Source organism: Mobula birostris, chromosome 4, assembly GCF_030028105.1.
Source record: "Mobula birostris isolate sMobBir1 chromosome 4, sMobBir1.hap1, whole genome shotgun sequence".
Classification (NCBI taxonomy): Eukaryota; Metazoa; Chordata; class Chondrichthyes; order Myliobatiformes; family Myliobatidae; genus Mobula; species Mobula birostris.
This window is the reverse complement of record NC_092373.1, coordinates 40165379-40179552: the sequence shown is the minus strand read 5'-3', so window position 1 is coordinate 40179552 and position 14174 is coordinate 40165379. Positions and strand designations below refer to the sequence as shown.

The 14174-nt window shown below is 38.0% G+C and overlaps 1 protein-coding gene across 4 annotated transcripts in view; it reads right to left on the bottom strand.

Annotated features, from left to right (window-relative positions):
- Nucleotides 1–14174, bottom strand: part of atp11b (ATPase phospholipid transporting 11B) — a 178089-nt gene that overhangs the window by 72349 nt on the left and 91566 nt on the right. For all 4 annotated transcript variants that reach the window (XM_072255213.1, XM_072255216.1, XM_072255214.1 and 1 more), the window contains 4 exons: nucleotides 14065–14138; nucleotides 13552–13655; nucleotides 5464–5645; nucleotides 744–947 (listed from right to left, as the gene is read on the bottom strand). In XM_072255213.1, coding sequence (XP_072111314.1) covers nucleotides 744–947; nucleotides 5464–5645; nucleotides 13552–13655; nucleotides 14065–14138 — 564 coding nt within the window. The remainder of the gene's footprint in view (nucleotides 1–743; nucleotides 948–5463; nucleotides 5646–13551; nucleotides 13656–14064; nucleotides 14139–14174) is intronic.

Genomic DNA, 14174 nt, shown 5'->3' with positions numbered 1-14174 from the left:
TTATCTACAGTCAGTTATTATGCACACACTGAAGAAAGAGCTTTGTCTCCCCACCACATTTCTTACCACCTGTCAGCTTATACCTGGCCTGATGTCCTGGCCATCATCTTCATGCTACGACATGGATTGAAGATGCACCCTTATATCGAAGCTTTATGCTCAGGTAGTACTGAACAATAAGCACACTATTTGTACTATTTGACGATGAGTTCAACCTTTGTTCCTGAACATTTTTAAACATTCACTCCCACCTTAATTTGGGTATCTGCTGGAAAAGACCCTAGCCATGTATTTAGCACACAGATTAAACTGTTGCAGTATTTCCTCCATGCCCCATCCTCACTTCCAAAATGTTGATAAATAATCTGCAGCTTATCCTTATATTAAAAATGCTCATGCTTATATTTAAATCTCAGCTTGTCCTCTCAGCCCCTAATTTTCCAGCCAAACTCTGCTCTCATGCTTTACATCTTATTTTGGCTTAATGATTTTTGCCTGATGATTTTCATGAACTATCACAACAGGTTTCTCTCTTAAAAGGTGCTAAATAAATGCAACTTCTTACAGAATTTATAAAAAAAATGTTAGGAAAAGGTAATCAAAGACAAATACAATTCTTACTAAGACTTTAAAATATCAGTATTCAGGAAACAATAAATGACTTTTCTAGAACTAATTCAGTGTACAATTAGAAAATGCACAACTACTTAATTTATAGATCTCAGAAAAGAGAACCTGATTACCTGATAACAAGCCTGCGAAGCTGCTCAGCACATTCAATGTCAGATTTCTGATTAGTAAGCTCCAAAATATTCATCGTCTTGTGAAAGTGCCCACTGGATAAACACACACTAATTGCAGTTTCTTGTTTATCGCCTGTAAGAACCCACACTTTGATGCCTGCTAATTTGAGCGCCTCAATTGTTTCAGGTACTTTGTCTTGCAATCTGGAACAAGATTCAAAGATAGGAAAATACTTAATATCAAGTAGTGGTTAACTTTTGCCACAGAAATGGCTGTTCAATGCATCAGCAAAATACATGGGGAGGCAGAATGGGCTCAGAAACAAGTTCAGCTTGATATGTGTTGGTCAAATGCACTGCATGTAATTTCCTAGATTTGCATATGAAAAATAATTACTTGTCTGAAGTTCCAAAACTCCATACTTTCATGGAAACATACCTATAATGAGTCTTCATCCTCTGGAGACAAAAGGAAAACGGGGGCAGGTGAAATTAGGTAGAAGAAACATCAAAAGTTATGTGTGAATTACTGTTGCTTGGTGAATAATAAAACACCCATCTATTGACGACGTTTTTCAAAAATGGATGCAATCCATTTTGTTGTTTTAGCAGTGACTCTTACCAGGTCATTATTGTTTTCAAAACACCTGAAATTTAAAGTTTAAATTCCAGCAGGACTCACAGTAATGTAGTGTAGCACACTGAGTAATGTAACACAATTAAATTTTGTTTTAATGAAGGAAAAGTGTACAAAGGTGATCTTAATAAACTGGGGCACTCTGGTCCCAAAACACTAATCATTTGTATTTTTATAAATCTGTAGAAACTTTCTGTTGGACAATGAGAAAGTAAACTTCAGATATTTATCACTTCAGGAATTATGTGAAGATTCCAGACAAGGTGAAGGCAAGATTCAGGTACAAAACGACTGGACATTTGATTTGGAGTACACTAGCATTGGCAAGATAAATAGAGAGAAGCTACAACCATTAGTTGATCCAAAAGCCAGGGGATTACAGATTTAGCATTAAGTTAACAAATTTCACGTCACATGCTTCTGATAGTAAACCTGATTCTGAAGAAAAGTGCAGGTGCCGAGGTTACCTATGGTTGGTTGGTACTGTCTGAAACAGTGGAAAAAAGTCAGTAGAAGAGAAAAGTCAGTAGAAGAGAAAAGTCAGGGCTTTTAAAAGTGAACTGAATAAACAGTTAGAAAATCAGTTGTAGAGCTCAAACAACAGGCACAGGAAAATGTGTCTGATCAGCATTAAGTTGATGTTTCATATGGCTTGTTTCTGTTGGAAGGCATATTGCTCAAGCTTAGACATGCATAGTAAAACATTTAATGGCAGAAGCAAGTTATAAGTATGATGGAGGTAACATAGGAACTTATTTGGACAACATATGCATTCTGTGATGTGCAATTATTTAGTAGCCTCTATGAACAAAATAAAGTACTGAGAACTCTTTAACTTTGCAGATCAATGAATAACTCTATAATCAACATTTTTCATTTTAAGAACCTCAACTTAAAATCTTAAGTATTTAACCAATTACTTTTTGAAAACCCCATGTGAGAGCTATCCTTTTTAGAATACCAAGCTCACACAATTGCATGCTTAGTATTTTAAAATGAATTACTTTCCGGTTTGGTTTGCAGATGGAAATTGGGTAAACACTAAAGATTTTAAGTTAAAGTTTTTAACTGAAAAATGTTGATTATAGAGTTATTCACTGATGGAAATCTGAAGCCCATCATTAAGTGACCAGCAGAATATTTCAATGAATTGCTTCTGCTTTTATTGGTTGGGGCCACAAATGTGTTAAAGATATCAATGTCCAGAAATGCAATTTTTTCATAGACAGAATCATACTGCTAACAAATGCTTCTTCCACCATTGGCGCCACAGTAGCATAGCAGTTAGTGTGATGCTATTATAGCTCAGGGCGTTCCAGAGTTTGGAGTTCAATTCTGGCACCGCCTATAAGGAATCTGTATGTCTTCCCGTGGAATGCATGGGTTTCTTCCGGGTGCTCCAATTTCCTCCCAGTCCAAAGACATGCTGGGTAGGTTAACTTGTAATTGTAACTTGTTCCGTGATTAGGTTGGGGTTACTGGGGCAGTATGACTCGAAGGGCCAGAAGGGCCAACTCAGCACTGTATCACTAAATCAAAACTAAGAAATATTGCATTAAAAGGAGTCATAACAGCAGCTCAAAGATGCTACTCACAAAACAGTTGACTTTGGCTCAAATTGCTCAAGTAATGTATTACAATGAGTTCAATAACTATCACATAAAATCAATGTAAATTCACATAAAATATTATAGATCTACAATTAAAATGTCTTTATCCTTCAATGATACCCTTTCAACATTTAGACATAATCAGAAATTGCTGTTATCACAGGAAGTTACCAGAAACACAGTTACTTGAACTTTTATGTTCTGAAGCTTGGGACTTGTCTCTTTACTCAAGGACCATGTCACTTTGTTAAGCTTTACTCTTGTACATAATTAAAGCAGCAATACAATCTACAGGATCACAAGTAGTATCGGTATTTTATAACAAAAGCTACTAAAAAGAAAATTGGGACTGGTTGGTATGATGCTTTATATGTAGCCTAAAACTGAGAGAAAAAGAAAGTAAACACGAGGAATTCTGCAGACGCTGGAGATTCAAGCAACCCACATCAAAGTTGCTGGTGAACGCAGCAGGCCAGGCAGCATCTCTAGGAAGAGGTACAGGTACAGAAAAAGAAAGTGCTTGCTTATGTGCAACTATTTTCCTTAGATTAATTGAAACATAGAAAATCTACAGCACATTACAGGTCCTTCGGCCTACAACCTACTCTAAAAGCTGCTTAGAATTTCCTTACCGCATAGCCCTCTATTTTTCTAAGCTCCATGTACCTATCTAAGAGTCTCTTAAAAGACCCTATTGTATCTACTTCTACCACCTTTGTTGGCAGTGCATTCCACGCACCCACCACTCTCTGTGTGAAAAACTTGCCTCTGGCACCCCCCTTGTACCTTCTTCTAAGCACCATAAAACTATACCCCCTCATGTTAGCCATTTCAGCCCTGGGAAAAAGCCTCTGGCTATCCACATGATCAATGCCTCTTCATCATCTTATACACCTCTATCAGGTCACCCCTCATCCTCTGTCGCTTCAGGAGAAAAGGCCATGTTCACTCAACCTATTCTCACGAGGCATGCTCTCCAATCCAGGCAACATCCTTGTAAATCTCCTCTGCACTCTCTATAGTATCCATTTTTTTTTTGGGTGTAACCACCTGCTCAAAAGTTGCATCTATCAATTACTCTGCCTCCCGGATGATCCCAAGTTCATCCAACTCCTTAATGCAGGATTTGGCTGCACTTCCTGCAGGTGTAGTCATCAGGGAGACTATCAGGTTCCATGAATTCCCACATCCTACAGGAGGAGCATTCGACTGCCATATCTGCCATCCTGCCTGCACTGTACAATGGGCAACCAAGAGCAAATCTTCTAACCTGTTTCTTTGTCCTCAGCCTCTTCTCGTCGATGCCTCAAGTCAAAGCCTGACGCTCCTACTCTCACCACTGGCCTACTCCCAACAATGGCCACCCCGCTTGCCACTTCTGTAATTTTATTTAATTTGCAGTGCTCTGCTCTCGTTGTTGATTGGACCACTGGAATGTTCGAACACCTATTTTGTAATATTCTTACAAAACAGCTCTTCCAAACTACATTAACTTATAGTGACAGTTTTTTTGGGCCATTTAACAACAACTTTTCATGTTGTTCCAGACAAATCTTAAGAAATAACCTTAAACTTAGTCAGGCGTCAGTGAAACCTTCTTGAGCTCACCTTTATCAACTCAAACTTTTTCCAATATCTATTAATGTTTAGTGTAATTATAGTTTCAAAAAGCTTCCCAAAACTAAACTTAAGCTGACAGATCTACATTTGCTTGGAATATCCTCACATCTCTTTTAGAAGGGTGTAATGTTTGTCCTTTTTCAGTTTTCAGACACTTTGCAAAAGGGTTTATCATAATCTTCCAGTCCTCCCTACATTTGAGATCTTTACCTTCAAAGCCCAAGATACAATGGATCCAGACTTGATTTACTTTAAGCATAGCAAGTCTTTCTAGTGCCTCCATCCATTATCACAAACTCTTGAAGAGAAATAGATTGCCAATGCTTGAAGGATTATCCCTGATTTTACTCTGATACTTCGTCACAACAGTATGCAAAAGATCATCTCACAGAGCCCAGAATAACAGCAATTCCTGACTGTACAGGTAACTGAATTTTTAAACAAACATGTTGGGAATTGGTTAGCATGAAATATGCCATTCATTTTACTATACAACTGTCAGATGTCAATTTATCTCTTTATGCAAAATCTGCCGCTTATATTCTTCATCTTCAGATTTGCATAAACTGCAAAGCCGATAAAATGATTTTGAAAGACTCTAAACCCGAATTCAAGACTTTAAACATTCTAGTATATTGGTATATCTTTGAATTCAATTCACATAGCGTAAGTACTAACACTGCAGAATAATGATGAAGTCAGAAATGTCTATAGTAATGTACATAATTTTGAACTACAGAATTCTCTCATCGCATTATCAAATTACTCAAGACACTAAATATTTGCATAATTAGCTTTAATATAATGAAGAAAACATTCATAGACTAACAATAATGTCAGATCATAAACATACTTGTCCTCTATTCCAGAAATTCCCAGCAGGTGGAGGTCTTTCTCAATAATATTGAAAGTATCTGCTACAACTTGCTCACGATGGTGCAGAGATGTCCTGGCTGCGAGCAGCTGAGATTCTATTTCTTTATACTCTTGCTTGGATAGAAATTTGCAGGCTATACAGAGCGTTCGTAATCCTTTCTAGAAACAAAATACAAAACAGAATTTATTTTTATGTAGCAATATACACATTTTCAACATGTTCCAAAGCCTTACAAAAAAAAAAATAAATTGTTGTAAAGCAAGGGGAACAGCAGATGATTGGGTACAATAGTACCACTGCAACACGCTTGACCAGAAGCATTTGAGCAGCCTAGCTGAGACTGAAGGTTCTTTTTCTAGAAGCAGTTAGATGCTGCGTATACTCATTTGAACGGGTAGCATTAGGTTGGTCAATAAATCACTTCAATGTTAGTTTGACTGATATCCTTAAGCCTCTGAGATGGGAGTTGAATCCATGCCTTCTAACTTCCATGTGCATGCAAACTATCAAAGAGAAAAGAAAGCCAAAACAAACTGCCAATGTCTAGTGTTGAGTTGTTAATACCAGCAAGAATTAAGAAAGAATCAAAGGAGAAATGAATACTTAAGATCAGAGAGACTGAGGGAGTGTATGTGTAAAGAGCAGCTGCAGAAATATATGCAAATTCCAGCAGTATTTTATAGGCAAACAAGTCATAGAGGTGTGGTACTTACTGATGTGACTTGCACAGGGAAGTGAAAGGCACTAAATGAGTATTTAGCATCTGTATTTGAGGGGAGAAGGTACTTCCAAGATAATAGTGGAGAAGATAACTGGGACTTTAGATATAATACATTAAAAAATTCATAGCATGAAGGTATTAGGAAAGGAATTAGGTATATCACCAGACCGAGACGGGACTTATCCTAATATCCTGAGAAAAATATGAGAGCAAAAGGCTATGCACTGTCCATAATTTTTCGTTGTTTTTTGGATACAGAAGTGTTGCTGGAGGACCGGAAAATGACAACCGTAACTCCCTTGTTCAGAAAAGGACTGTCAGTTGTGGAAAAACATCAAGAAACATTAAGCTATAACAGGTTAAAAATCACCAGGTGGAAAATGGAATAAGACAAAATAGCATGCATCAATTAAAGGGAAATTGTTTTTAATCAAATTAATAGAATTGACAAGAGCAATACAGCTAATGTAGTGTACATAAACTTTAGAAGGAATTTTAAAGGTGCTGTATAACAAAATTATCAAAAATAATCACTTGCCATAATCAACTAAGTAACATCTAATAGTGTGTTATGGTGACTTTTTTTTAAAAAGACGACTGGAGGGAGGTGAACAGTGGCATTCCACAGGGATCAGTGTCACAGCCATTGTTTTATTTTTACTTAAGCAACCACATAAATTTGGAAGTATTTGAGTGGTAATTTCTACATGTCCAGTATTGTGAACTATGAGAGGACAGTGATACATTGCATTAGCATGTAAACTAATAAGACAAAAATGCAGCAGATAAAGTTTGAAGGAATTCGAGAATTCACATTTTGGTAGGAGTACCAAAATAAGAGCAGTAACAGGCCATATGGCTCCTCAAGCCTACCTCCTATTCAATAGGATCAAATCCGATATGTCTCTGGACTACCTCCTCTTTGTGCCAGTTCATCACCATGCTGATTACCCTGAAATTTCACAAATTAAACTACTTCCTCTTCAAATACCTCCAATTGGGTAGAATATTCAAGAAGTTCATCACTTGTTGAGAAAAATTTCCTTCACACCTCAGTTTTAACTGAAAGCCCTGTTACTTTATAATTATGTTACTGGGAGGGGGAGCAATATAGAATAAAGAATACCAATCTACCAGGTGGCCCTGACTGGAGTATTGTGATCCATTCTGCTTGCCTCATTATAGGAAGGATGTGTAGGCATTAGAAAGGATCAAAACGATGGTTCCTGGCATGAAAGGTTACAGTTACAAGTATAGGTAGGATAGAGTTATTGGGGTTGCTTTCCTTTGAGAGATCTGATATAAATATATAAAGTGGGTAGTGGGGGAGGCTGTTTCTGTCGGAGTTGAGGAAACACGTATAAGATAATGGGGAAAGTAATTGAGAAAAAGCTCCATTTTAAAAATGCAATGTATTCTCAGAATTTGGAATGTACTGCCTGCAGATATGAGGAAGACAAATTCTGTGTGGTCTTGTACAGTATATTGGATAAACACATGGCAAGACAAAATTTACAAGGCAGAACAAACAGGGAGTGGAACAAATTAACTATTCTGGCCAAAGAGCTCAAATGGACGAGCTAAATGGCCTCATTCTGTCCTGTACCGATTTAATGATCAAAATTTAAATTAATGACTAAACTCTGAAGTTACAAGTGTTTAAAAATTCCTAGTTTGCAATGTTGTTATAATCCTTTAGCCTGGACCCCAAGTTTAAATTAAGAGCCATACAAATCGAATACATTCTCGTCTGAAGAATATTAACAATCTAATATAAAATTAATTTGGGTCATCTCTGTATGATTTTGAAGGTCATGCACTTGTTGAACAAACTATTGCTAATTTAAGTAATTAGCACATGCCAGCTGGTACTCATTTTAAAACTCACTTAGAAGATACAGACATTTGTATAATTAATAGTGAAGTAACATAGCTATTAGAAGTCAGGGGTATGTTGGAGCAAGGCAAAGGATTTTGCTAATTTCTCACAGTTATACCTGATTTGGGAGGAACTTGTTAGCAATGAATGCCCAAAATGTGTAAACCAAAATAATTCACAAATGCCACACATTGTGGCAGTTATTGTGCTAATCTATGTAAAGGATCATTGCCTGTGGAAAACAGAACAAAAATCATTTCAGTGTACGAAAAAAGGCAGCAATGATTAGGTGCAATATTTTAGTTTTAAATTACATACCTGCTAAGAACATGCTCAACTTTCCCAAGCTGTTCTAGTCCAAGAAATATTTATTTAGCAAAACAGCATGGAGTAGGTCCATTCAACCCTTTGAGCCACCCCAGCAACCTCACAACCCTTATTAACCCTAACCTAATTACAGGACAATTTACAATGACCAATTAGCCTACCTGGTACGTCTTTGGACTGTGGGAAGAAACCAGAGCACCCGGGGAAAACCCACGCATTCCTTGGGAAGGACCTAAAGACTCCTTACAGACAGCGCCGAAACTGATCTCCAAACTCTGGAACAGCCTGATCTGTAATAGCGTCATGCTAACTGCTATACTACTGAGGCACCCCACACAAATCAGATGTTACAACTGCTAAGTGAGCAGAACAAACTATAGCAACCATTAAACAAAATTACCAACCAATGTCAACCACCTTCATACACACAGCAAAAAACTTTAGTAACCATGCTGTTCATGTGCTTACCTACTCCATAGCTTTTACACTAACAGAGAGAGAAAATATAGACCTCAATATTAAGAGTGGCTATTTTAGCTAGCACAAGATTGAATCAAAATTGGAAAAAGGGCAAAATTGGAGATAAATCTCCAGTGGCATTAGGGATCACTACATTTATGACATGTGAATACGGAGTCCAGAATATGTTAGCTATTGGGGTTTACTGACAATACTCCACTAATGAAGCGTAATGAGGTCTAGAAGTGGAAATTGGTTGCAATTACCAGCAGGTACTTCTTTTGTCAGGAGAAAAGTGTCTATGAGAGTGAAGGGTAAGCAATAGTGAAATATTTTAATTAATTCAGTTTACAGAAATGTTTAGATGTTTGAATATGCCTAGGTATTTTCTTTACATTAAAGTAATTGTTTCATTTATTTTGAATAGTTTTTAATAGTTCAAGTTTCAGGGCTGTACAAAAGCATTTTCTAATTGATAGCTGTTTAAACCTCTTGGCATTATCCAAGCCAGTTGTGACCGTGATGTGTTCTGGCTATATAATGGGATTATATTGTGCACAGTCTTGTACCAGGAAACCCCTTGAAATGTAAAAATGGAATGGCTTTAGGTGGCGAATCAAAAGATAACAAGTGCTGTCAGTTTACTACTAGAATTAATTTTGGCCCTATGCTTCTACGGTAAAATATACTGATGAAAGTAGAGAAGTGATTATCAAACTTCAGCTTGGTGTACCACTTGGATGCTTACTCACTTTAAACAAGTAAAAAAAAAATTATAATTTTGTAAAGGTGCCAGAAAATGAATATTTGTGCTGATATTTATTTTACTTGATTTATCCTAAAGCACAAGAACATCTAGACAACAGGGAGAAAAACTGATTCTTCTGGCATTGGATGTGGGATTTTAATATACAGATAACCCATGCCCATTCGTTGCATTGCACACAAACATGCTAAATTAGCATTACAGGAGCATTTAAACAAATTCTCGCATGCCCAAACACTCCCTTCACTGCCCAATGCTACATGCATTAATGAGTGCCTAACACTGCAAATGGTTAGCACCATTTTAAGGAAACCCACTCTTCTTTGGGGTGCAATGAAACTATGAAGGGTAGCAGTTTTCTCAAAAGTTATTTCAACACAAGACTGACATAGGAAGAGAATTAGGTCATTCAGCTTATTGAGTCTGCTCCACCATTTTCTCTCTCAACCACATTCTCCTGCCTTCTCCCCATAACTTTTGAGAACCTTACTAATCAAAAACCTATCAACCACTGTATTAAATACTGTATATCTAAGAGTTGGCATCCACAGCAATATGTGTCAATGAATTCCCCAGATTTTCCATCCTCTGGCTAAAGAAATTCCTCCTTGTCTTTGTTCTAAACGATGCCCTTCCATTCTTAGCCTGTGCCCTCTCATTCTTGATGCTCCCGCTACTGAAAACGTCCTCTGTACATTCATTCTATCTATGCCTTTCAATATTCAGTAGATTTTAAATGAGATCTCCCCCTTGCCTCATTCTTCTGAACTGCAGTGAGTACAGGTCCAGAGCCATCAAATGCTCATACATAAACCCTTTTGTTCGCGGGATCATTCTTGTAAAATGCCTCTAGACCTTCTCCAATGTTAGCACATTATTTCTTCAATATGGGGCCCAAAACTGCTAACAATAATGCAAATGTGGTCTGATCAATGCCTTATTAAGCCTCAGTATTATGTCCTTGCTTTTATGTCCTCTCGAAACGAATGTTAAATTTCATTTGCCTTTCTTACTACCGACTCTACCTGAATTCTACACTATGACTCCCAAGTTCTCTTTCACCTCTGATATCCGAATTCACTCCCCGTTTACAAAATAGTCTATGCCTTTATTTCTTTTACCAAAGTGCATGATTGTGCACTTTCCGAGACTATGTCAATTTAGCACTCTTTGCCTATTCTCCTAATCTGCTTCCTCAACACTATCCACCCTCTAACATATTGTCCACAAACTTGGCCTTAAAGCCATAAAATTCATCATCCAGATCATGTTAAAAGTAGCAGACCTAAAACTGACCTCTGTGGAACACCACTAATCCACCAGCAACTAACCAGAAAAGGCCCCTTTATTCCTACTTTTGCCTCTTGCTTGTCAATCTTCTGTCCATGCTAGTATCTTTCCTATAATACCATGGCCACTTATCTTGTTTAGCAGCCTCATGTGCAGCACCTTGTTAAATGCCTTTTGAGAATCCAAGTGAACATCCACTGACCCTCCTTTGTCTACCCTGCTTGAAATTTCGATGTTGCCTGTTTTTTTCTATCTCCCATTGTAATCTGTATCCTACATCCTGGCTACTGTTCAGAAGCCCGCACAGCACTCCCATTAGGCACAGTTTTTACCCTTGCAGTTTCTTAACTCTATCTCCAAGAATTCTATGTCTGCTGATACTATTTCACTTCTTTCTAAGGACTTGATTTCATCTTTTACCAACAAAGCCATCCCTTACCTTTGCTCAACTGCCTGTCCTTTCAACATAATGCTAATCCTTGGAATTTAAGCTTCCAGCTGTGATCTTCTTTCAACCACATCTCAGTGATACTGATGTCATCTTCCAATTTCTAACTGTGCTATGTACAGTAAAATATAACACCCTCAGTCCAGTATTCATCACAGTTTTAAAATTTTGTCTCCATGTTGCTTAAGTTAAATACTTATTCCGTTCTAATTTTTTGTCTTGTTCTTTATTTCATGACCTCTCCTGTACTGGCCTTCCCTTTTTCTTTATCCATACTTTTCCAAACTGTTGAACCCATCCCCTAGTATTTACTTAAATCTCTACCCTCATCCTTAGTTATGTGATTGGCAGGACACTGGTCTCAGCATAGTTGAGATGAGTCTGTCCCACTGGAACGGCTTCCTCTTTCCCCAATACTTATGCCACACATTTAACACTGTACAAATTTGAATGTGGCTGAGGTAACAATCCACAGATCATTATCTTTTTGCATTTTAATTTAGTCCCTAGCTGCTCAAATTCCCTCAACAGAACTTCTTTCCTTGTCTTCCTACATCATTGGTACCATGGCAATTGGATGCCCCCCCCCCCCCAACCCATTCCAAATTTCTCTGCTAGACGTCCCAAACCAGGGCACCAGGAAGATGATGTATCCTTCTGGACTCTCAATCCTTGCGTTAGAGAACTGTGCTATTCTCCTGACTACAATTATCCCCAATTACAACTACTTTTCTCTTCTCTTCTACCCCACCCCCCACCCCGACTGGCTCCCTTAATCACATTCCCTTTTTGCTTGTCATACTTCCTACAGTCCCAACTCTCATCTCACAGGAAGCAACAATCTCAGACCTGTTGGGCAAACTCAAGGGCTGAGGCTCCTCCAGCACTATGTCTCGGATCCCCCTACCTGCCTCACTCGCAGTCACACCCTCTTGTTCCTGGACACAGACCAAATCTAAACTAGTTAATCTAGTAGGTGTGACTGCCTCATGAAACAGTGTCCAGGTAACTCTACCCCTCCCTGATGCGTTGCAGTGTTTGAAACTCAGATTTGATCCCTGATACTTCGAGCAATCGCTATATACGAGAGGATGAGCAACAAGATTGTCCACTTATCGTTGAAGAGTTGCAGTGCTGCTTAATGTCAAATATTGGTGTAGAAATTTAACAATTTGTCAAACTGTTACCTTCAAATGACAAGTTACTGGATGACTAACTTTACCCACTGGTCAAACTGTTACATCTACATCACCTACCTAGCAATTTCAATTAATCGGTACTCAACCGTATACAGTAATGGATATGCTTTATAGCATCCTTGCACGTGCAGAACCAGTACAAGCCTCAAACTCTCAACTTAGGGCTTCACAACCATGAAAGTGACGTTATTCAAATAACACAACAGTCACTTAGCATTTCACCGTAACTGAAGTGCAGAAGAGAAGGAATCAGGAAGGGACTGGAAAACAAGCAGATTCACATGCTTTAACCTCCTTGGGGAAGACTGCAGTAAGCATAGCTAATCCATACTCACCCATCCAACTACTTTCTCATGTTGCAAACTCTCACTCTGAAGTTGCAAATGTTTAAGTACACAATATTTTTCTCCTCTCCCCTCAGCATATCTCAAATATTGCTCCATTGTTCTTCAGATAACCAAGAATGGGAACTTTCAACGGAGGAAGAGAACACAGTGAAGATGAAGAGATACAGTTACGTTGTCTTGCACATGCAGCTATAACTCAGACACTGACTCAGATAGTGGTTGCACTTGGATTTGGTTATACACAGGACTAAAGTATACAGGGACAAGACTTGCGGTTGAGTTAAAGATTTGGGAAAAAAACAGTGGATGCCATTTTGTCAGAGTGCATGATATTGTTTATATTCTATCAGCAGCCTGGTAGGAGCCAAATACATCAAAGGTTAACAGGCAAAGGGATATTGATATCCATATGGGTTGCAGTTGTGCAGTTAGCATTTGGAAGATAATCTGTCTACTCCACAAATTACCAATGGCCTTGAGTTCCACACTAATCCTTTTACTAAGATTGCCTCCAGAATTCAAGTGGCAGCTCTTATTTGAGTATTAGGAAGTTGTTTAATGCAAATAAATAGGAATTGCAGAGCCCAAGTTCACAATCCATAATCCTACAAAAAGATGCAAAACTTACCATAGCAAGTTCATCCACATGTGCATTCATCACAGATACTGCCCCTGATTTTACTAACGGAATGATGGAGGATTCTGCACCTTTAGTGAACATTACCAGTTTTCCTGAAACAAATTAGATGTTGTCACCTTTTAAAAGAAGAAATATTTCTATGTACATTTACTGAACGACTACACATTCACTAACATGACATTATGTATGTATGCAAATCTTCTAAAAGGTCAATAAAATAAAATGAGCAACTGGGGAAATCATGCTATTGAAATGTATGATCAGACCAACTGCTTAACTGGAAGTTAATTAACCACAGGATTCAATGCCAACAAGGGCTGTCATCTACTAACAAAGACCAGTAATGAAAGCTCTTTGATCTGAAACGTTAGCCGTTTCTCTCCCCATAGATGCAGCTCGATCTGCTGAGTATTTCCATAATAATTAAATATTTTAGCTATTCCGTGTATTCACACATTTGGTGCTCTTAAATTCATCAGTTAGAATGCAACACCAATGTACCTTCTGGTGTTTCAACAATCACACTCATTCGCCTGCGATCTGCATCAAACTCTAAAACATCAAGTAGTTTGTATCTGCAAAAAGGGAGAAAGCAAAAAGAAAGTAATAGG